Source organism: Lepisosteus platostomus, chromosome 5 (assembly GCF_059453375.1).
Source record: "Lepisosteus platostomus isolate fLepPlt1 chromosome 5, fLepPlt1.hap1, whole genome shotgun sequence".
NCBI classification, from domain to species: Eukaryota; Metazoa; Chordata; class Actinopteri; order Semionotiformes; family Lepisosteidae; genus Lepisosteus; species Lepisosteus platostomus.
This window is the reverse complement of record NC_142615.1, coordinates 41118462-41140965: the sequence shown is the minus strand read 5'-3', so window position 1 is coordinate 41140965 and position 22504 is coordinate 41118462. Positions and strand designations below refer to the sequence as shown.

The 22504-nt window shown below is 43.3% G+C and overlaps 1 protein-coding gene and 1 pseudogene across 8 annotated transcripts in view; one reads left to right on the top strand and one right to left on the bottom strand.

Annotated features, from left to right (window-relative positions):
• Window positions 1–22504, bottom strand: part of LOC148666585 (E3 ubiquitin/ISG15 ligase TRIM25-like) — a 31952-nt gene that overhangs the window by 8153 nt on the left and 1295 nt on the right. The window contains exons 2-7 of one of the 8 annotated variants that reach the window (XR_015936931.1): window positions 19914–20009; window positions 19535–19768; window positions 19249–19408; window positions 18698–18757; window positions 13668–18353; window positions 11999–13477 (exon numbers count right to left, since the gene is read on the bottom strand). Coding sequence is in view for 4 of the 8 variants with exons in the window: in XM_088632520.1 (XP_088488646.1) it covers window positions 13431–13477; window positions 13668–13700; window positions 18698–18757; window positions 19249–19408; window positions 19535–19768; window positions 19914–20009 (630 nt within the window). In the remaining 4 variants the exon portion in view is untranslated. Of the gene's footprint in view, window positions 1–374; window positions 464–1368; window positions 6322–7134; window positions 18354–18697; window positions 18758–19248; window positions 19409–19534; window positions 19769–19913; window positions 20010–22504 lie in introns of those variants that run through there. The other 7 variants (XM_088632520.1, XM_088632522.1, XM_088632521.1 and 4 more) reach the window with 7 other exon arrangements.
• LOC148666586 (uncharacterized) lies at window positions 20126–21459 on the top strand (annotated as a pseudogene).

Sequence of the window (22504 nt, the reverse complement as noted above, 5' to 3'; positions counted from 1 at the left end):
CGGGATCTATGCAATATTTTCTTTAACCCAGATACGAGGTGAAGCTGAGAATACACTGCGTCCATACTGCAGAGGGGCGTGACGTGATTTATTTTAATGACACTGTAACACACCGAGCCCCGTTAAACGCACAGCTCGACCACATGCAAAGCTCGTAACATGTCTACATTCCCGTCACATTATCCCAGAAATGACCGATAATAGACCCTCTGTTTGCCTAAAAAAGGGGATTGAACATGTCTGAACACGTTGAAAATGATATATGCAAGTCTAAGAGGGGAAAGTTTGTCTCCGCCTAAAAAACAGTTCAGGAACCGCGTCCTTTCCAGGGCAAACGTACACAAGCGTTTGCAAAAAACCCTGTTTTTCCCTACCTGGCCTAAGAGATGTTCTGTCATTTCAGGGTCATTCAGGTTCAGGCTTTTATCCAGAGAGATTCTCACCTTCATCACCACCCTCTTCTCTACAGAGACAAGCAAAAGGAATGTGAAGACATAACAGACAGGTAGGTGGCACAGTATCTGCATGGAGTTTGCATGTTCACATCTGCTCATGGCAGACAGCACCCCTAGTCTGGAATCAAACTCAGGGCTCTATCACTGCAATGCTAACCACTGTGCCACTATCGTTTCCTTAATGAAGTCTTCTTTTCTACTTCCTGACAGTATGAGGCCACAGCCAGACTAGTGAGCCCAGACTCTCGGACTTGTTCCGCTGACGTTATAACCTACGATATCATGTTTCCCCTTGCAATGTTTCTAACTATTGCTTACTTCTTTGAAATCAAACTTATTTATTTTCTTTGCTGTTTTAATGACCAGAACTGAAGCTGTGATCCAACTTCCAAGTTCAATAGTCGGGTCAAATTCTAATAATGGACAAAAACAAGCCAACCTGAATACAAAGATAGGGTACTTCCTACATTGACGTTAACTAAACGCTCGAGAAGTGACAGAGCTGGCAGGAGAGCAGCACTGTCACAGCTCTCCCATTGTAATTACAAGGAATGAGCCAGGGAGTCCGCTGCGAGGGTGACGTTGGAATGAAAGGAGGGGAGCTAGGGAAAACGAGCTCAGAGCTGTGGTCAGCCAGGAAATATTGATATGTAGGAGAATGGAAATGCAAGTTTAGGACACCTCCCGAGTTTCTGACTGGTAACACTATTTGTCATGGAATGAATTTGCAGCAGCAGAGCGCAATCCCATTTTTTTTTCCGTCTCGCCCGCATCATCTATCATCTCCCCTCCCACCCCTTGCTGCTTCCTTTCCTCTTTTCTGTCAGATTGGGCATGACCAGGGCATGCTGCAAAAACAGTCTAAACGAGCCCACTAAAAACCCCAACCAAACACAGATGGTGGTCCGCTTACTCTTGGAACAGAAGAAGGAATACTCCTTGCTGCAGTTGTTGTCTCCCCACGTTCCCGTCATTCATCATACTCCTGCAGTCTTCTTTCAGGGGCTGCGCCTCACCCTAGTGGTGGAAAGTGAGGATCTCCCCATCGGACCACTTCCAGGGATCGAGGAACAAACCAATCCACACCCATGTGTTCCGCGCCTGCTTGTTGACTACGGCGTTGTCACTTGGGTTCCTTATGACGGCCAGGTCAGTGTATCAGTCCCGGCAGTACTTATGTGCTTCGGTCCAGTTCTTCTGTTCCCGGATCAGGGTGTACTGGAGCGCGGCGCCGCCACCGCTGCCGGTCACTGGAAACACCCTCCCACCCGTGAGAAACATTTCGTTTCGTGAGCTGGCCTGCTTTTTCTTAAAAGCTCACAGGGGAGGGCTTGCTCTGCTTTGTGTTCGTAATTAATGTAGGAGGATCTGCCAAGCTTAACCTCCATTTGCCATTATGCAGTGTTTTGTGTCAACCACTGGCAAAACAAAATAATCCCAAATAAATGCATTATGATTTCATGTTTTAACATCTTAAAATGTGAAAAAGTCCAGGGGGGGTGAATACTTTTTCATCTCCAGGCAGGAGTGTGCACCAGCCACTGTATAATGTACTCATAACCCTTCAAAACAGTAAATAGCAATAGACAAGTACCTTACTCCTCTTGGAAATGGATTTTAAGCTTGATGGTGGAAGTCTGTTTTCACAGCTACTAAAGTTGGCCTCTTAACTCTTAACGCTGCGCCAGCACCTCGGTTCCCACTCAGGGTTACAGGTTTGCATGGATACATTAAGATGAAGCATGTGCAATGCGTTCACCTTAAGACCTGCAGACAGTGAGGAAGGGCGACGCAAAGGATTGTGGGTTGTGATGTCGCGGCACACTACACTGCCATTACAGAACACGCCTGGCCTGCTGGAAGAGGTGTTAGTGGGACAAGCAGGGGGCACTCACCTGTGGTCTGTGTGGGTCCTAATGCCCCAGTATGGTGATGGGGACACTGAACTGTAAAAAGGCACTGTCCATCGGATGAGACATAAAACCGAGGTCCTGACTCTCTGTGGTCATTAAAAATCCCACGGCGTTTCTCGAAAAGAGTAGGGATGTAACTTCCCAGTGGCCTTTACCAATAATAATCCCCCTCTATGAACTGGCTTCATCACTCTGTTGTCCTCCCCACTGAAAGCCACAAGTCGCCTCATCCAGGTGGGGGCTGCACATTGGTGGTGGTAGTTTGATTCCCCATTACCTGTAAAGCGCTTTGAGTGGAGTGTCCAGAAAAGCACTATAGAAGTGTAAGCAATTATTATTATTACTTCTGGTTAAGCTACAAAGCCCTTTCGCTACGCATCAACACTCCCATTCCGAAGCGGGAATATTCACTCTTGTAGCAGACTAAGTTTTTCTGCTGCTCGTACGGGGCATCATTCCGTTTCCGAAAGCCGTAGCTCCCCTCCCCCTCGCCCGATGACCACCGCCAGCCACCGCCTTCGGGGTACAGTCCCAGCCAGGCCAGGCTCAAGGCGGGACCCTGGACCAGCTGAAGGAGACGCCAGGTGTTGGCCGGGATCAGGACTGATCACACCAGGACACCAGTCCATCACAGGACACACATGCACTATCACACACCCTGGACAGGACACACACACATCCTGGACAGGACTCCAGGCCTCACAGGACACACACAGACACACACACTCACACACCCTGGACAGAATGTGCACAGACACAGATACACACTTACACTAGGGCCAGGTTTCTCAGAAGCTAATGAACCTACCAACATGCAAACTCCACACAGACAGCACCGCAAGTTCAGAATTGAACCCCCGGCCCCAGTGCTGTGTAGAAGTGCTAACCACAGCACAACTGGGCACTCATGGATTATTTCCTAGGAGGAGTTTCCAAAAGGCATTCTGGACAAATGATTTTAATTATTCTTATGATTTTGCATTGGGCTACATAACCCGACGATTGCTATAATGAACAGGCTGGTTAAATGAGACAGTGCTAGGGTTGGAGTTTAAAAAGCAGAATCAATACATAATGCAGTATTATTGTTGTTATGAGACAGGCATGCTGTTCCTTGGGCTGGGACAGGAGATCACACACTATATTATTACACCGTTATGTTATGTATAGTGTATATTATATTGCCCTGGTCTGAGTGCGTGAATGCCTTGTGTATCTTAGCTGACACCACATTACACAGCTGTGTCATCAACAAAGCCCACATCCAGAAGACAAGTTCGTTTTGCCACCTGAATTCATCAATGAGACAAATTCTGGGTGTGATCCAGGCTCCTTTAACACAGCCCACATCTGCAAGACCTGTAGCGACCTTCAAGGGCTGTTAACAGAAGAGAGCAGGGAGCTTGCGCTCAGAAAGGCCCCACTTAGAACCAGTGAATGAACTTGAAGCCCATGTACTGTACCTCAAATTAACCCCCCCCTCCGGAAACGGCCCTCCGTGTCACCTGTGACCAGGGCAGTCCATTCAAATAACTGGAGATAAGCATTCAAATATGACCTCTGATCTCGTCCTTTCTCCCCACTGACTCCAGGGGCTCTTAAAGCAGCCTGTTATTAATACGTTATTAATAAGTCCCTTCAGATCTTATTTCTGAGCTCCTTGAAGACGCCCTCTCTCTTCCTGAAACTTGTGAGGCCAGCCAGCTGTCATCCTGAGGTGTTCCCCAGGCTCGTAGACCCCCCTGATGGTAATATTGTAACAGGTAAGAGTCTTTTGCCATGACTGGATGCAATTTGTGGGGTAGCTTGGTGATGGTTATAGTATTGCTGGGGTTTCTGGGTTCAACTCTTGGGAGCTATCTGTGTGGAGTGTGCATGTTCTCCTGTTCTCAATTGGGTTTCCTTCCACAGTCCAAAGACATGCTGGGAGGTTAACTGGCTTCTGAGATAATTGTTCCTGGTGTTTGTGTTGTGTATGCCTTGCAATGGAGTGGTGAGAAATAACAGACTTATTACATTATAATTAATAATAATTGCTTACACTTATATAGCGCTTTTCTGGACACTCCACTCAAAGCACTTTGTAGGACATGGGGACTCCCCTCCACCACCACCAATGTGCAGCATCCACCTGGACGATGCGACGGCAGCCATAGTGCGCCAGAACGCTCACCACACATCAGCTATCAGTGGGGAGGAGAGAAGAGTAATGAAGCCAATTCATAGATGGGGCTTATTAGGAGGCCATGATTCGTAAGGGTCAATGGGAAACTTGGCCAGGACACTGGGGTAACACCCCTACTCTTTTCGAGAAACACCCTGGGATTTTTAATGACCACAGAGAGTCAGGAACTCCGTTTTACATCTCATCCGAAGCACGGCGCCTGTTTACAGTATAGTGTCCCCATCACTATACTGGGGCATTAGGACCCACATGGACCGCAGGGTGAGAGTGCCCCCTGCTTGCCCCACTAACACCTTTTCCAGCAGCAACCTTAGTTATTATTGTCAAGAATAAAAGAATATATGAACATGAAAAGGTTGAATGTCTTAAATGCGTTTTTTATACTGATACAGAGCCGCGCACACACGTCATTACAAACACACACACACGGAGACGTCCGCAAGCGCCTTGTGCACAAACATGAGTTCAAATAGGAACAGGCAGCCTGTGCAGAAAAGCAGAAAGAACCACAAGTCTTCTCTGTTGGGAGGAAAAACACACTCTCTCTCTCACACACTCCTGATTACCTTAAATAGCTCATTCTTCATCTCTGGCTCCTACATACAGTATAGCAGCGCTCAGTCTGATTTGAATGAGGCTCAGCCCCCCACCTACACAGAAGACGCACACGGTTACAAACATACGCCTGAACAGAGTTTGACCCATGCAAACGAGCTTGATAAAGATAAGATTTTAAAAATATATCAGGATAAAAACACAAGACCGAAAGAAACACACAAGCCTTACCCGTTCACAACCGTGTACCCCCACCTCTCTCACACTCGGCACGCCTGAGCTGATTTCCTTAAACAGCTTATCCTTCATCTCTGGTTCCTACATACAGTTTTGCAGGGCTCCGTCTCCGTTGAATACACCATAAATGAAAGATGTATTTTTTTTCTTTGCAAGAGGCCTAACATCTCTCCTCCGTTCTGGGGCGATTATATAAAATAGCTGTGTCTGAGAAACTGTTCACTGCCCCGACGGACAGGGAAGCCCGTTATCACTGGACATTCCCATACCTCCTGTGGGAAAGGGCAGCTGATCAAGCTTTGTGCACGCCAGATCGAGGCAATTTGTGCACGCCAGCCTGTCAGTGTGGGACACTCCCTTCAGACTAAAGAGACTCAGTTCCTCCAGTCTGTCAGTGTGAGACACTCCCTTCAGTCTAAAGAGACTCAGTTCCTCCAGTCTGTCAGTGTGAGACACTCCCTTCAGTCTAAAGAGACTCGGTTCCTCCAGCCTGTCAGTGTGGGACACTCCCTCCAGACTGAAGAGACTCAGTTCCTCCAGCCTGTCAGTGCGGGACACTCCCTTCAGACTGAAGAGACTCAGTTCCTCCAGTCTGTCAGTGTGAGACACTCCCTTCAGTCTAAAGAGACTCAGTTCTTCCAGGCCGTCGGTGTGGGACACTCCCTTCAGTCTAAAGAGACTCAGTTCCTCCAGTCTGTCAGTGTGGGACACTCCCTTCAGTCTAAAGAGACTCAGTTCCTCCAGCCTGTCAGTGTGGGACACTCCCTTCAGACTGAAGAGACTCAGTTCCTCATGTCTGTCAGTGTGAGACACTCCCTTCAGTCTAAAGAGACTCAGTTCCTCCAGTCTGTCAGTGTGGGACACTCCCTTCAGTCTAAAGAGACTCAGTTCCTCCAGTCTGTCAGTGTGGGACACTCCCTTCAGTCTAAAGAGACTCAGTTCCTCCAGTCTGTCAGTGTGGGACACCCCCTTCAGACTGAAGAGAAACAGCATTTCATCGTATACACTTTTTTTTCTTCTCTTTTCAGCATGGAATAAACCTGTACTTGTTCATATACATAGATCTCGGCACATACGATGTGTAAATAGGTCTATAATTTATACGACTTCACGCATGGAGCGTTGACTGTTTACCAGTGCCCTCCACAGCTACCTGTAGTGCCCCTGAAGAGGGAAATGATTAAATAATCTGTCACTCAACTCATTGTTTCCTCATCAGTGGCTTTCAGCGTGAATCTATATAGGATAAACAGTTTACAGTAATAATAGTAATAATAACAAAGAAAATAAGCTGAAAGTTACAAAAATGCTTCTTAATATTTTTCTAATTATATATTAAGAAAATATTTGAAATTATGTCTTATTCAGTCTTCTCCTTAGTATATTATACAGTTTAGTAAAAAAAATAAGAAACACTAAAACACAATGAAATCGACGATTTTGCGAGACCACGTCAGTATTTCTTTAAAGACGTAATGTTCACTAGCAATATAAATGCGATAGCACTGTGGTTATTAAAATAAAAAAAACACAAATAAATATAGAAAACCAGGAACAGTGAAATTAAGGCTATTACCGAACATGAACTTAATTTCTAATCACTAAAACATTCACATTTAACATACCAAATACATGGCCTTTATCCTAACCACGAGGATTCGCGCTACTAACTTTGTTCTAATAACTCGATATATACACTCAAATATGACCGGAAAATACTTCTGTCATAATAACAAATAATTTATAACTGTTTTCTGCAAATAACAATCGTGTTTTATACACTTTTTACCTGAAGAGGGAAATGATTAAATAATCAGTCACTCCACTCATTGTTTGCTCATCAGTGGCTTTTAGTGTGAATGAGGAAAGGCAACAGGAGCTCCCTCTCACTGTGTTTCACAGACAAAAGTAGTAAATTATTGATTAAAACTGTAGACTCTACGGGTAGATAACAGATAAAAAGATTGAACAAAATAACATCCCAGTGAAAACTATACGAAACAACAGCGTCCATTACAACCCATTACACGCGCAGCAGAAGTTAACACAGATTGCATTTTTAAAAGCTTATTTTAAAATAAATGTAAAAACAGTAGGGTTTCTAGAGATATTGTATGTTTAAGTCAGGAGTACAGCAGGCTGGTTGCGTGGTATATCTCCCTTTCCCGTACATGTTATTTTTCCCTGTTTCAAACTTTTTAAAAAAGTTTAAACACGACACAACATCGTCATTTCTAAAATTACTATTAGATTTATGACATCATCTCACTACCCGTCACTAAACCCGTCTGCCAGTATGAACAGTGCTAAAGACAGCTGGGAGAGTATCAGCCTGTATTCATGAGTCAGTAACGGGTTTAATCTCCACACTGACAACAGGCAGCAGCTCAAGGTCTTTATCTGAATCCCAGGTACCGAAGACAGGATAGATCTTCTCCCCCTGAGTGAAGACCATGTCAGTGAAAGTGTAGAGATGAGCTCTGGACTCCACTGTGTAAAAGGAGACTTTCCTTTCCTCAAAATCCACACACACCCCCAGCTTCCTGGGCCGCAGACTGAGGGGGAGGTGGGTCCGAGGGTCAGTGAGAGCAGATAAATCAAAAGGCTTAGAGTGCAAACTCCAGTATCTCAACATCCAGTAACCCTTCTCAGGGGAGAATCTGAAATCTCCTTTACTCCGTACAGACTCTCTGGTCACTCCTATTATCCAGTATCGATTCACCTCCACCTCCCAGTAGTGTCTCCCTGAGGTGAAGGCCTCCCTGCTCATGACACAGCGCCAGTAATCAAATCTGTGAGGATTGTGAGAGAGACTCTTCCTCTGTCCCCGTCTCACTCTCTTCTTATCCTCAGACAGGCTGAGCTCACAGTGAGCTGTATCAGGGTCCAGAGTCACAGCAGCTCGGGAATAAAACAGCAAACATCACAAAAGGCTCCTGCCGATTACATTCCAGTTCAACTCAATTATACTGTGAAATGTCTTTGTCCCCCAAACACACATAGAGAGAAAAACAAGTAAATTAATAATTACTTCTCTTCCCTTCATGTGAAATGACATATTTTGTAATTGTTTCACTAAGTATTACACGTGCAAGTGATGCTCAGGACAAGAGTGGAAACTACAGCCCTGAAGCCGATATGACAACGTCTTCTGCTGATATTTCACACTCATTCTGTGTAGAAAAGGACAAAGTGTCAAACACTGACTTTTTCCACAGGAGAGTCTATCAGTCTGGAAACACAGACACCCTCTAGATCAGTGGTTCTCAAAATATGGTACACGTACCACAAGTGGTACGCGGAGCGTCGCTAGGTGTTACACCATATGACCCTGGAACTTTGTTTTGTGCACTGAAAAATTGGGACGGGTTTTCACATTTTCTATTTTAATAAAATTAGTTTGTGTCAAATACGGCGCCTATGTACTACGATACAGCACGCGCTAATACTTGATTGGACACAAGAGCTATTCTAAACCATTGTATAGGAGTGCATGCTATGAACATAAGTGACCAATTGTATTTTAAAAAAGTTATCTCCAGCAAATAGGGAGGTAGGAGAATGTATGTGATTTTGGAACAATGCCAAACTTGTTAGCACAAGAGAGTGTGATAGATAACAAAAAATATTTAAGAACTGTTCTAGGTTAATTTGAGAAAAATACACAGAGCGTCTCTGTGTTTCGCTCCCATGCGCATGAAATAAGAACTTCTTTTAACTTCTGAGATCGATCCCTGAAACAGGGAAAAATGCAAGCTTGCAGATTGCTAAAGCAGGTAAGCCCCAAACTATTTTTGAAGAACCTTATTTACCGCTGGGAAAAGAGCTGACACGTATTGTCTGTGGAGAAAAAGCTGCTAAACAGCTTGACCTTCTGCCCCCTGCGAAAGACAATCACTCGTAGAATTATTGATATGGCGGATGATATCAAAAGATGAGCAGATGCTTTTCACTGCAATATTTCAGCTTCTAAATGAATTTATCGAAGAGAATGGCGTCAGTTGGATGAAATGCATCGGAGTTTGTACAGACGGTGCTAGAGCGATGACAAGCCGACACAGCGGTGTAGTTAGAGAGGTTGTTCTAGATATGAAGTGGACGCACTGCAGCCTTGGCCGTCAAGAAAATGCCTGTGGATTTAAAATCTGTTAGACTCTGTTGTGAATTGTATCAAGGCTCGAAAAATGACTTCACATCTGCTTTGCTCGACTAAACAGTCTCACCCCTCTCAATAAAATGGTGCTTTTTTCTTCTTTATTCTTTATTTTTAATTGTTGTTGTTCCTGTTGTCATTTTGCAAAGAGCTTTGAGAAGCCACCTTTAAAGGCGCAATATCAAATAAAATTTATGATAATATTTATTATAAGTGTATGTGAGTGTGTGTGCACATGCGCTCATGTTGGTCATTGAGATTTTCTGGGGTTCCTATGAGATGATGACTTGTAGGTGGTACTTGGATGCTTTGGTTTAATCAGGGGTGGTACTTGGTCCAAAAAGGTTGAGAACCACTGCTCTGGATCACTCCTGTTTGAAATGAGGTCTCCAATATCATAGGCGAACACCCCAATACACACTCACTCTGGTGGGACTAATGAAATAATATTGACACTCCAGTGTCATTCTTAGTGAAACACACCACTGGGTCTCTTAATGACCAGGACCATGTGAGAACACCAGCTGAGAACACGTGTCTGAGCTGCTCTGAGGAAAACAGGCCACAGAGACACTGACTGACTTCATGTCATTGAAACACTGTCAGTAAAGAGAGATCAGAATTAATTACCCCCCTGTTCTGAGAGGAGGGCAATTCTCAGCTTAATACTGAACTGCCACTTTCTTTCACAGTGCTGGCATGAGTAACTGAAATTTACAGAACCTTATTAGCGCCACAGAGATAAGGTATTTATTGTGGTTAGATGAGATAGTATTGTGTTTGAATGCAGCAGTTAATTTGTGAACAATATTGTCTACTATTTTAATATCTGACATTATATATTGGGTAGTATTGTAATAATAGTGGGTTTAAATGAGAAATTTGGTGTGTTTATACGAGATACTATTGCGTTTGAATGCAGTAGTTACAGTAATTTGTGAACAATACTGCCTGCTATTTTAATATCTGGTATTATATATGCAATGATACTGTCCTGTGTAAAGTAGCATTGACTCTAACAACAGAAGAATATGGTCACACTCCTCTTTCTGGAAAAAAAAATAATCTAAAGGAGCATGTGTTCTGTCTTTTGTACACATGAAGTACAGCATTGTGTCAGTGAGTGTTCCTGGGTTAAATGTGTGTCGTTCTTACCATTTCTGTAACAAGTAGAATTGACACAGCTTTCCAAACATCTGTTACTCTTGATGTGAAACTGCAGAAACATGTCCTGTACAGGGTGTTTGCTCACTCTTTAAACACTGAACAGAATACATTTACGATGACTTATCCCTCCTATTGTCTTCCTGTCACTGTTACTGTTGGTCCCAGTAAACAGCAAGCCACCAATAGACAAACTGTATAACGGGTTGTGTGTTGTCCTGGAATTCTTTTTCTTTGCCACACCCTCTGCAGCCAGAGGGCGCTCTCTGTCCTGTCTCTCATTTCCGGTTCTCTGCTGTCCTTCTGGTGTTTCTCTTTCTCTGGGGCTATATATTTCTGGGTCTTTCATTCTGCCTTGGCTCAGCATTGACGTTCGGATGTCCTGAGGGCCGCATAGCACCAGGTCCCCCCACGTCCGCTACCTGAGGACATAGGTTTTTCTTTACTGCATTCCCTGAACAGCTGAGCCCGGGCTAACCTCCGTCTCGCTGCTACGCATAGGGTCTTTTCACTCTCCTGTCATTCCACGGTTCGTCCTTTCCGACATCCGTGACATTCTTTTTGTCTGTCATTCCCCTATCTCTTTACATTCATCTGCACAAAATACGCAGAAATACTGTTTTTTCATCCTTCAAATTACACCTCTCCTGCATTTTATTGTGTAATTCCCAATTCAAGTGTATTTGATGTCTACATACTGCGGTCTAAAAGCTTTTGAGGTTTTTCTGCTTGAAGATTTAATGGGTGACCAACAATAACCTTAGACATTCTTATTTTGATAGGAAACGAAGAACAACTAAAAGACACCCAAAAAAGTATCCACAGCTGAAATGCTGTGTTTCTTCTCTTTTCAGCAGGAATAAACCTTTACTTATTCCTTTGCAGCCTACGCATGCTGACACATCTCCTTACGTGAACTACTAAATGTGAATTTATTACCCTTGGCCTATAAATAGTTCCTCAATTCAAACAAAAACAAAAAGTTTGAGAACCACTGCCCTAGGAATAGTCCCTCAATTCAAATTAAATATCCCCAACTATTATAGTAGCGTTTTTTCACACATACATTCTTAGACACACAGTCACTGTGTCACTCTTAGAAGATAAAGTCCTGTCTGACATGGAAACACAGGAGCTAAATTTACTCCTCCTGCCCTGTGAAGACAAACCCAAATCTGAGGTAAAAACCCCAGTCTTCACTGACAATATTGATTAATGAACGGATGTTGAAATTACTGATCTATTCTGAGTCAATCACACCACTGAGTCTCTTACTGAACCCACATCATTGTAGCCTGTCTCAGTAGAGCTCAGAGCTCTCAGATGTATTCTCCAGCCCAGGAAACAGACTCCTTACTGACAGATAAACACCCCAACATCTCTTTCTATGACTACTAAGTCATCTGATGGTGAAGAATCTCAGACTCTGGAAGAGAAACAGTCCACTAAGTCTCTTTCTAACTGGACCTGAGAGCTCTGTCAGGATACACCGATATGCCTTCTGTCCTGGGAAGAGCCCTTCATTCCCAGATAATTACCCCCTGACTGAGAGGCATCTGCCCCAGACCCCTTTGTAACCAGACAGGTGTGGTGACACCAAACCATTAACTTCAAATTACAGCTCTCAGTAAACACATCATGTTAAAATGTGCACATCTGGGTGTCCTGTAATTAATTCTGGCAGAGGGAACCCCTCTGGGCTCCCAGATTTTCTACTGGTCCCCTTTCAGAGAAGCCTGCACAGTCCACTGTTCAGACATTCTTCCCAAAGAGACTTTCACTCTTCAGATTAGCTCTTCCTCCTTCAGCCAAACTCAGGAAGTCAGAACAGGAGAGTTCCTCTCAGGTACTCCATGTCTTTCAGATAATATAATCACAAACAGAGACACCCTGGTGTGCTGAACTCATATTAACCCTTTACACCAAGTTTACCATCTTCATCTTAATCAGTACCTGTCACCTCCTATAATGAGACACTGGAGCAGAAACACCAGAATATTTTATCACAATGATTCTGAGCTGAAAATCAATGTAAGACCCTCCTTCTCACAACAAATTAAGAAGATGCACTCTCTCCCAATATAAACGGATAAATGTGATTGAGTTTTCCTTTCACTCTAATTGTCCAGATAGAACAAGCCCTGACTCTGACCCATCAGCCCGGTCAGCATGTGAAGTAGCCATTTCGCAGACAAGAAAGAGGCCTACAGGCCCCAGAGGAGCCCCTGTACCAGAGTCACACTGCTGCCTCTCGCAAGAGGCTGTGTGTTTGTGAAGCTGCAGGGGACGAGTACTGTCATTATACCATCTTTTAACAGTCCTTCTCCTCAGGATTTGAATGGCTTGTTATTATGAGACTGGCTCTGCACCTGATTCATTCCTCCTGGTATTCCACAGTTATTCCCAAATCCAGGATCACTGATTCTGCCACATTTAGTCTGTAGACCCTCATTCAGGAGTAAGCAGAGACCAGAGCACATGGCCTTCAGGAAAAATTAGTTTCCTACACTGTCAGTCCCTCCAGGAGAGACTCATACTGGCCAATAGACTGAAAGACAGGATGGAAATAGAAATTCCCACCATGAAACTTTGATTGATCTTCACAGCCCACTGAGATTATATGTAGGATGTAGGATACAGAAACATGAAATTGAAATACATCTCCTTCTGTATACAAACCAGGAATGACTTCCTCACACTAAAGAGACCTTCTGGAATCAAAAACTCAATAACCACAGACACTAGAGCTTAAAACAGCATCTCTGTCATCAAGAAGAGACAGACTTACCTGCAGCACTACACAACCACTGCCATTCTGAAACACAGAGATACAGACACTGTGAATCACAGTCACACACTGGAACATGGACATACAGACACTGTGAATCACAGTCACACACTGGAACACAGAGATACAGACACTGTGAATCACACTCACACTCTGGTAATAAAATGTCAGTACAATCAGTGTTGTCAGTCAGCAGATTTTCACAGAGTGTACGTACGTGATTTAGGGATAGGGGCTCGCTTCACAGGATCTGCAGATAGAGAGCAGATTTTTACTGTATTAATACCTACAGAGACCAGTATCACTGACTGAGTGACCTGTACCCACATGGACCAGTATCACTGACTGAGTGACCTGTACCCACAGTGAAAAGTATCATTGACTAAGTGACCTGTACCCACAGTGACCAGTAACACTGACTGAGTGACCTATATCCACAGTGACCAGTAACCCTGACTGAGTGACCTGTACCCACAGTGACCAGTATCACTGACTAAATGACATGTACTCACAGTGACCAATGACACTGTCTGAGTGGCCTGTACCCACAGTGACCAGTAACACTGACTGAGTGACCTGTACCCACAGTGACCAGTAACACTGTCTGAGCGACCTGTACCCACGTGACCAGTATCACTGACTGAGATACATAGATGTTCTGCTCACTGGTCACCCTGCCTGATCTCTGGACATCAGCTGGACAGTGAGATGTGTCAATAATCCTATGATGTTATGATGTTGATGTTTCTTTATTAGCCCTATACAATTTCTTGCATTAGTAATTCGTCTTTCCGCATACCCCAGCTTTTCCTCCATGGAGACACAGTCACACAGACAGGGAGAGAAGCTTGGGGTCAGAGCACAGGGTCAGCCATTGTACGGCGCCCCTGGAGCAGTTAGGGTTAAGGGCCTTGCTCAGGGGCCCAACGGAGTAGGATTCCTCTGCCGGCCGTGGGATTTGAACCGGCAACCATTCCAGTCACAGGCGCAGATCCTGAGCCACAGAGCCACTGCTCCGCCCAAGCTACTTGGATCCTGTCCAAGCTACTGGCCAGCAGACTGAGGACCACCCTGCCCCACATCATCAACAGCGACCAGACGTGTGGGGTGGAACAGAGATCTGTCAGCTGGAACCTCCAGCTCATGAAGCATGACATAGCCATGTAGGATGAAGCTATTTAAAGAGGTAGCCAGGTGGGGTTTCTACACGACAAAAGTGCACTGGACAGGACAGAGGGCTCTGTACAGGGGCTGAAGAAAACCCAGAAAAACCTGTTCCTTAGTGCTCCTCTTCAGAAATGGACAATTGCAGTTTCAGAGCCAGGACTGCATCCAGTGGAAACACCCAGGAGGCTTGGAGGGGCTCTTAATGTTTGAACCAGCCTCACTGACCACTTCAGGGGGGAGCTGTTGTGAAAACATACTCACAGTAGGCTGGGCAAACGTTCCGAGGTCAAATTCTTCCAGCACGGGGGTACAATTAAAGCGGAGACGATGGCACCAAAATTTTTTGGCGCGCCTTCTCTTTAAAGCCCTGGCCAAATATGAAGACAGTATGTACAGTTATAATTCAAACTGAATTAAAAACTACACATCCCAGTTACCATGGTGGTCCTTGTGATCATTGCGTTTAACCAACGAAACAGGGCGAAAAATCAGTCACATGACTTTGGGGCAGAGTTTCGAAAGCTTAACCTATCAGCAACAAAGCGAAATTTACACGATAGGCTACCTCAAACTGTCAGTTACACAACTGTGTATGTCGCTTAAGCCACTCCTATTTGGCATTTTAGTTATGGAGGCGAGATGACGCCCCCCCCCCCCCTCTGGGTCTGTGATTTGCCGCCATCTTTAACTGTTCCGTGTCCGAGCCGTAGTAGCTACGCGTACGAAATAAAGTTCATCCCAGCTATAAAACATATATATGTTTGTGGTAAGAGGGAGCAAAACATCAGTATTTACTGCTATTAATTACTGTATGATTTATAGTTGAAATCTGAGCCTAAATATAAAGTTAAAATCTCGACAAAGCAATGTAGGAAATACAGAGAAAATAAATCCTTTCTGACATCTAAAATCAGTTTCGATCAAGGTCTCTAAAACGAACAAGAAAAAGAGGATTTTCGGAGGGCAATTACGCTGTGTTTATATAGAATAAGTGATTTATGAACAATCTAATTTCTTGTTCGTTTAAAACTGAAATGTCAGCTGCAAAAGATCGCACCAGAAACAGCACTCTCTCTGCCTGTCACAGACGTTCAGGAAAGGGTGAATGAAGTCATGTCAAGTACAATAATTCGGTGATCAATAATAACAGTTGTAGGACAAGAAACAAAAGATAGTGAAAACTTAAGCTTTTTAAGGCTAAAACTCAAATTCATTCTACAAATTAAAGGCAAATGAAAATTCAGGACGTTAAAGTGCTACAAAAATGCACATGAGCAAAAAGTTTTAGAAATGGAGGAGATGTTGCTTTGAAATAAGCAAACAGAAAAAAAGCCATGACTATAGTGCAGACGAGGGATGCAGGAACACTTGCTTAGATATACAAAAAAATCACAAAAAGGTGTATGTATGTGTATGCAAACATGTTCATCATGTACATGAACATGTACATCAATTTCCCTTCGCGATCAATAGTTTTATCTATAAACATGAAACTGAGTGAGGAATCAGAAAATTAGCATGCATAAAAAACAGCAAATCTGTCAGTGAGCCCTAAATGAATTAATAGCAACCATGGTTTCATGGAGGGCTTCTCAGATAGTTGGGCATTCAGGTAGATTGCCAGGTGAAAGGATTTGTAAACATATTTTGTTAAAGCAAGTCAGTTTTTTTCCACAACACATAAAATACATTTTTCCAAGAAAGTTTAGCCTTTGTCACTAATGAAACCACTAAATAAAGACATAAATATAGAAATCTTAAGATTTTTTTTATTCAATGTTGGTAGCAGGATGAACTGTCAGGTTGAGCTAAGTGTATGTTTTGTCGCAGAGTTGCTGCAAGATGTTAACAGTGAAAAAAGGTATTTAGAAATGAGTTATTTCAAGAAGAAAATTTTCAGAATAATTGCAAATCTAGCAGGATAGAGAAAGCACAGAAAACAGGCAGTTAGATTGATCAGATTAGTATAAAAAGTCGTTTAGCAAAGGGAATGAGAAGAGTGACAAACTAGTATACTTTAGATCTTTTTTTCTGAACCAGGGAAAATCTGATCATGTTTCTCTATAACAATAATAAAAAACTTTATTTTATATACCACCTTTAAAAGTGGCATCTCAAAGCAATACAGTAGATGTAAAAACAGATAAAAGGACCACAGATTACAAAGTAAAGGGTACGTGACTGATATCACTGGGAATACAAATTGAGAGCTCTGGGGTGCAGCTAGAGAAGACCCTGTCACCCACAGAATGTAGATGTTCTTGAGGACAGCTAGAAGACCAGAGTCAGACGGACAAAGGTGGGGAGTAGACAGATAATAAGCCATATACTGTAGGTACTGAATGAGGATGAGGATTTTGAAGTTGACTCGAAACCTGATAGGTAACCAGTGCAAGGACTTGAAAACAGGTGTAATGCATCCCTGATAGGATTCTCGCTGTCATATTCTGAACATATTGAAGATTGCTCAGTGTGGATTTAATTTCCCCAGTGAACAGGATGTGCATTTATTAATTCTAGAAATTCAGTGCATTTATTAATTCTAGAAATTCAGTGCCTTTACTTCCATCCATTTCTAATCTCTTTATCCAGTACAGAGGATTTGGAGCCTATCCCAGTAAGCAACGGACACAAGGCAGAATACACCCTGAACATAGCGCCAGTCCATCACAGGACAGACAGACACAAACACACACACATCAGGGCCAGTTTTCCCATAAACCAATTAACTTACCAGTATGCTTTGGAGTGCGAGAGGGAGTCATATCACACATATGGAGAAAAACCATGTAACCCAGAGAGAACATGCAAACCCCACACACACAGGATGGCAGGAATTGAACCTAGGACCCCAGTGCTGCAAGATAGCAATGCTAACCACTTCGCCACCATTATAAATGGATGGATATCTTAGTTATCTTTCTAGTTCACAGGTTTGCATGCATAATTTAATTTTGAAAGCCACTGAGACATCAGGCACTACTGTGGTATTTATGAAAAATAAACAAAACAAAAAGCATACTAACAACTGTGCCATCCTACTCCTTAGTTAATACATTTTATTATTCATAAACAGTTAACATTGTTAGCAAAATATTTTGAATTATATTTAACCCTATTTTTTCTTTAGTTTCGTATTTAACTTATTATATGATAGTCAGATTTAATGTATATTTGAACAATGAAAATATATTTTTACAAGATGTGGGGGAAAGTGCAATAACTTATTACAGTGCTAAATTTAATATTATTGATTGCTAATAGTTTATGCCAACACCTAACTTTCTTAATTAGATGTATTTAAAACAGTGAACTAAGTGTAACATACCATTCAGAAATACAATCGAGAATAGTTTTGTGGTGTTTGTATGGATGAAACGTTTCTAAAATGTGTAACAAAATTAAAGACGATTAAAATCTGTAATCTTTCCACTTGTAATGTCATTAGACAGAACAACAAGTTTCTGCTTTGTCTAAGGATGGTATCAAAAAGTAGTCTAAGTGGTGAGAAAGCTGTGCTTAATGATAATTAAGGGACTTAAAAGTAAAAAGAGATGGTTCATATTGCTTGATTATTTTAAAAACTAAGTTATAAATGCAGACGCGATTGGTGCCATAAGCGCTCCAGGCAGCAGAACGTTCGTTCTGTACTGCGGAGCTCCGCGCCTCCTCCCTCTCTCGGTGCCGCGCCCCTCTCTGACGGAGCGCAGTGGGCGGTACGCTGTTTTCAGAGCCTCTGATTGGGAAAAAAAGACCTGCTGATCAGTTTCACACACCAGGAAGAGAAAATAATGGGATTTTTTCTCTTCGAAACGTGTGTTGTCTTTATGAAATTCGTGTATTTTAAACATTTAATTAAGAAGTAAAAACCTTACAGCGTACACAAAGATTCTGAGCTGATCACGAGGAAGAAAAATCACCCATTTTTCGCGCATAAAAAGTGTTTTTTAACTCTCGAAACCCGTTTTTATAGGTTTTAAAGTCGTGCAATGTCTAAGTTAAGCAGGAACACATCATTATATCTCATTTTTTATTTCTTTTTTTAAAAAAAAATAAAAATCGTTTGCCCAGCCTACTCACAGTGTAAAAGCTTTGCTCTTGACCCAGGCTCTGGAGTCAGCAGACTGTAGACTTCAGTCACTGGGGAGACACACAGAGAAATGTCTCATCAGGGCTGCAGTAACAGAGTAACAGGAATAACAGTTGTTCTGCTTCACTTGGGCTGTAGATTCTATTTTAACAGGACTGATCTACTGTACTGGGATTGTAGCTCCTATTGTAACAGGACTGATATACTGTGCTGGAACTATAGCTGTTATTGTAAGAGGTCTGTTGTACCGTACTGAGACTGCAGCCCCTATTGTAACAGGACTGTTCTACTATACTGGGACTGTAGCTCATATTAAAACATTCCTGTCAAACTATATACAGCACAATATAACAATACAGTTACTGTCATAAAGATTTGTGAGACTAAAACGTTTAAGATATTTTACTGAGAATTTGAATCATTGACAGATAAGCTGCACTGATAAATTCAGTCACTGCACAGAAAATCCAGTTACAATATAAGAGAAAAACAGGAAATATATAAGATATTCAGAAAGACATCAGTGTGGTTCTCCACTAACCTGTCGTGGAAATCTTTATTGATTCCTTCTTGCAGATGTCCTCCAGTCGCTCTTTCAGTGCAGAGACAGCTCTCCTCACTGCCTCAGGAGAGAAGTGTGGACTGACAGGGATACTGGGTGAGTCTCCAGCTCCACGAGGGACACAGACAGACTGGAAATTCTGCAGCAGGGAAGAGAAAGATGAGTATCCAGTCAAACACAACACACATTCCAGGGGAGAAGCCAGGAGCAGCTCTGTGTGAGAGACACCCTTCCGTACTGCAGAGTCACAGAGCAGTGATGTTACCTGGAGGAAATGGATGTGATCCTCTGTGTGTGAGAGCTGGTTCAGCTCAGCGTCTCTCCTCTTCAGCTCAGTGATCTCCTTCTCCAGTCGCTCTAGAAGTCCTTCAGCCTGACTCATGGCAGCCCTCTCTTGACCTCTGATCAACTCTGTAACCTCAGAGCGTGTTCTCTCAATGGAGCGGATCAGCTCAGTAAAGATCCTGTCAGTGTCCTGTACTGCTGTGTGTGCAGAGCTCTGAGGGAGGAGTCACACAGTGGATTATTACACAGGAAAACACTCAAACTACATTATTCTGTACTCTGTGTTTTCTAAGGGTACTGTCCAATATCCAGCTGTGGAAATGTGTGCCAGTGTGTCCACTGCTCTGGTCAATACCTACTCTGAGTGACTCTACAGCCTGTCTCAGCTCCTGCAGCTCCTTCTCTCTCTCCTGGATTCTCTGCTGGGTTCGTGTCTGTGTTGCCCCCAGCTGCTTCTGTGGAGAAACAGAGACACTCAGGACATTTCTGCTGTAAAAGAATCACATCACAGAGACACCCCTTAGAGTCACCCTGGAAAATTCACACTCTGTATCCCTGATGTTTTATCCACATGAGATGTGTTTCTTGGTCCTATCTGACATGCACCTTTTTCATGTCTAATCTACACCGGCAGCGTGTGCAGCGCAGCAGAGCACAAGTCTTCACCTCCTGCTCGAGTTTTACACCTCACACCTGGGTCTGCACATCTGTATGTGAAGTGAAATATAAAAACACAGAAATTATATCTGAAACACAATCTAGAGCATTCAGTTTTCTTTCTAACAGCTCAATGTCAGCATGTCCTGACTGCTCTCTGCACCTCAAAACAGGATTTCAGCAGTGCTGATGAGCCCAGTAGCTGCTAGTTTCAGGATGTCCCAGGGCCAAAAGGTATACCGTGTCCCATGTTGAAGATATAAAGTCCAGCTTTGAATTGTTTCTGCCAAAGGCTATTGTAAGGACAGTCCTAGATATGACAAACCTGGAGGGGAGACGTGTGCATAGCGATAGCTGGAGGGAGGTGGTCTGGTAGACTCTCAACCATACGTGGGTCTGTTGATTCTCTCTGGCATATACAGATCAAGGAATGAGGCCACCACCAGCTTATAGCATGCCGAGTCTGGTCGGGCCATTTTTCGGACTACTATGTCAATCCTTTCATATTCTCTCAAGAGCCATTCGCTTTGACAAGCGGTACACAAGACCTGCTCGACGTCAACGAGACGAACTCGCTGCACTGGAGATGTCTGGGACAAGTGGGTTGAGCTCCTGCCACTCATTTACAGTCCTAGCCTGGAAGTCACTGTGGATGAGCGCCTGGTCCCCCTCCGAGGTCGCTGTTGTCAGGACTGCCAGTCATCAGAGATCAACCCACAAACCACAAACCAGTTCCAGCAGCTGACTAATTATAACAAGCACCGCCACCGCACGTGTTAAACCATCACCAACCGCTGTACCGTTCTGCACTCAGCTCTATTTAAACCCTCTAAACTGGCTACTTGCTGCTCACTATTGACTTCTCTCCTAGAGAGCTCCTACCTCGCTCCTTTTTTGGAAACCTCTTGTACGACTACTTTCGGCTTTTTGAACTTACCTTTGCTCTTGACCACGAACTCGCCTGTCGATTCAGATTGGACACCTGTGTTGTTTATGCCTCTACTCTCTCTCTCGTCTGCATAGGATCCTACTACTTCGTCACGTGGACTTGTTACAGCTGTCCTTCCCAACAATACATGTCGAGTAAACCAGGCAAATGTGGCATAAAGATCTGGGCAGCTCTACCTCTCCAGCAGCTGCCCCCAACAAAAGAACAGACAAAAGGAAGAGGTGCCAGCTCTGTGCCCCAAGGGGTGTAAAAACCAGCATCATACACCACAAATATAGGCACACGGCATCATTACCACCCGCTGCATTCATGTGCGTGAACACACAAACACACACAAATGTCACTGTTCATTTTATCTAAAAGGCTGGCTGAATTTTTGATGTTTGCAAAATAAAGTGTCATTTGAACACAATTTGTGACTCTGTCTTTTCTTTGTAGATAACATCATATGGTCAGTTGTGACTGGAAACATAACAGAAGTAAATATGTGGCACCTTGCAAAATTTGAAATGGTTTCAAAACTAGTATCTTGGCTAAACCTTGACATAATCTAGTCTTTGATAATCACTCAACATGTTTTCCTCAGGTCTTTACTGTAGTCAAAAAAACACATAAATTGTGCTTATTTTACTCAAAAATGAGTAGCATAACTTCAGGTAAATTAGGTCTATATACCATAAGTTCCAAAAAGAAGTGCAGAACTTGTGATAATGACTAGGAATGAAGTTGTAACTTAATAAATATTTATAATTACTTAATAAACAATAATATTGGACACCCATTTTTGGGTGTGAACATCACCAATAGAAAGCTGTCTTTTACATGGGCTGAAGGGGTGTTAGGGTGGTAAGGAAGCACCAATGACATGCAGTTGTGAGGCCAGGAGTTCCTAATCGAGTTAATGCTACTTTAACGCTCTGTAACTTTGACTACTGTAATCCTCCGCTCGGTAGGGTATCTAAACCCAGACTGAACAAATTTCAGCATGTCCAGAATTTGGCAGCCAGAGTCTTCACCAGGTCTAGTGCAAGTGATCCCATTACTCCTGTCCTGGAGTCCCTGCACTGGCTTCCTATCAGGTTTCGTGTCGACTTCAAAGTCCTCATGCTCCCCTAAAAGTCTCTACATGGCTTGACACCTCAGTACCTGCCAGAGTTACTATCATCCTACTCCCCACCTCACAACCTTCACTCTTCTAATTCTGGTCTCCTGTCTGTCCCCCAGGCCAGCACTCTGGGTGACAGGGCTTCTCCTGCTGCAGCCCAGAGCTCTGGAATTCTATCCCTATGGATATCATAGAGTCACCTTCCCTGAGCTCTTTCAAATCCAGACTCACAATCTACT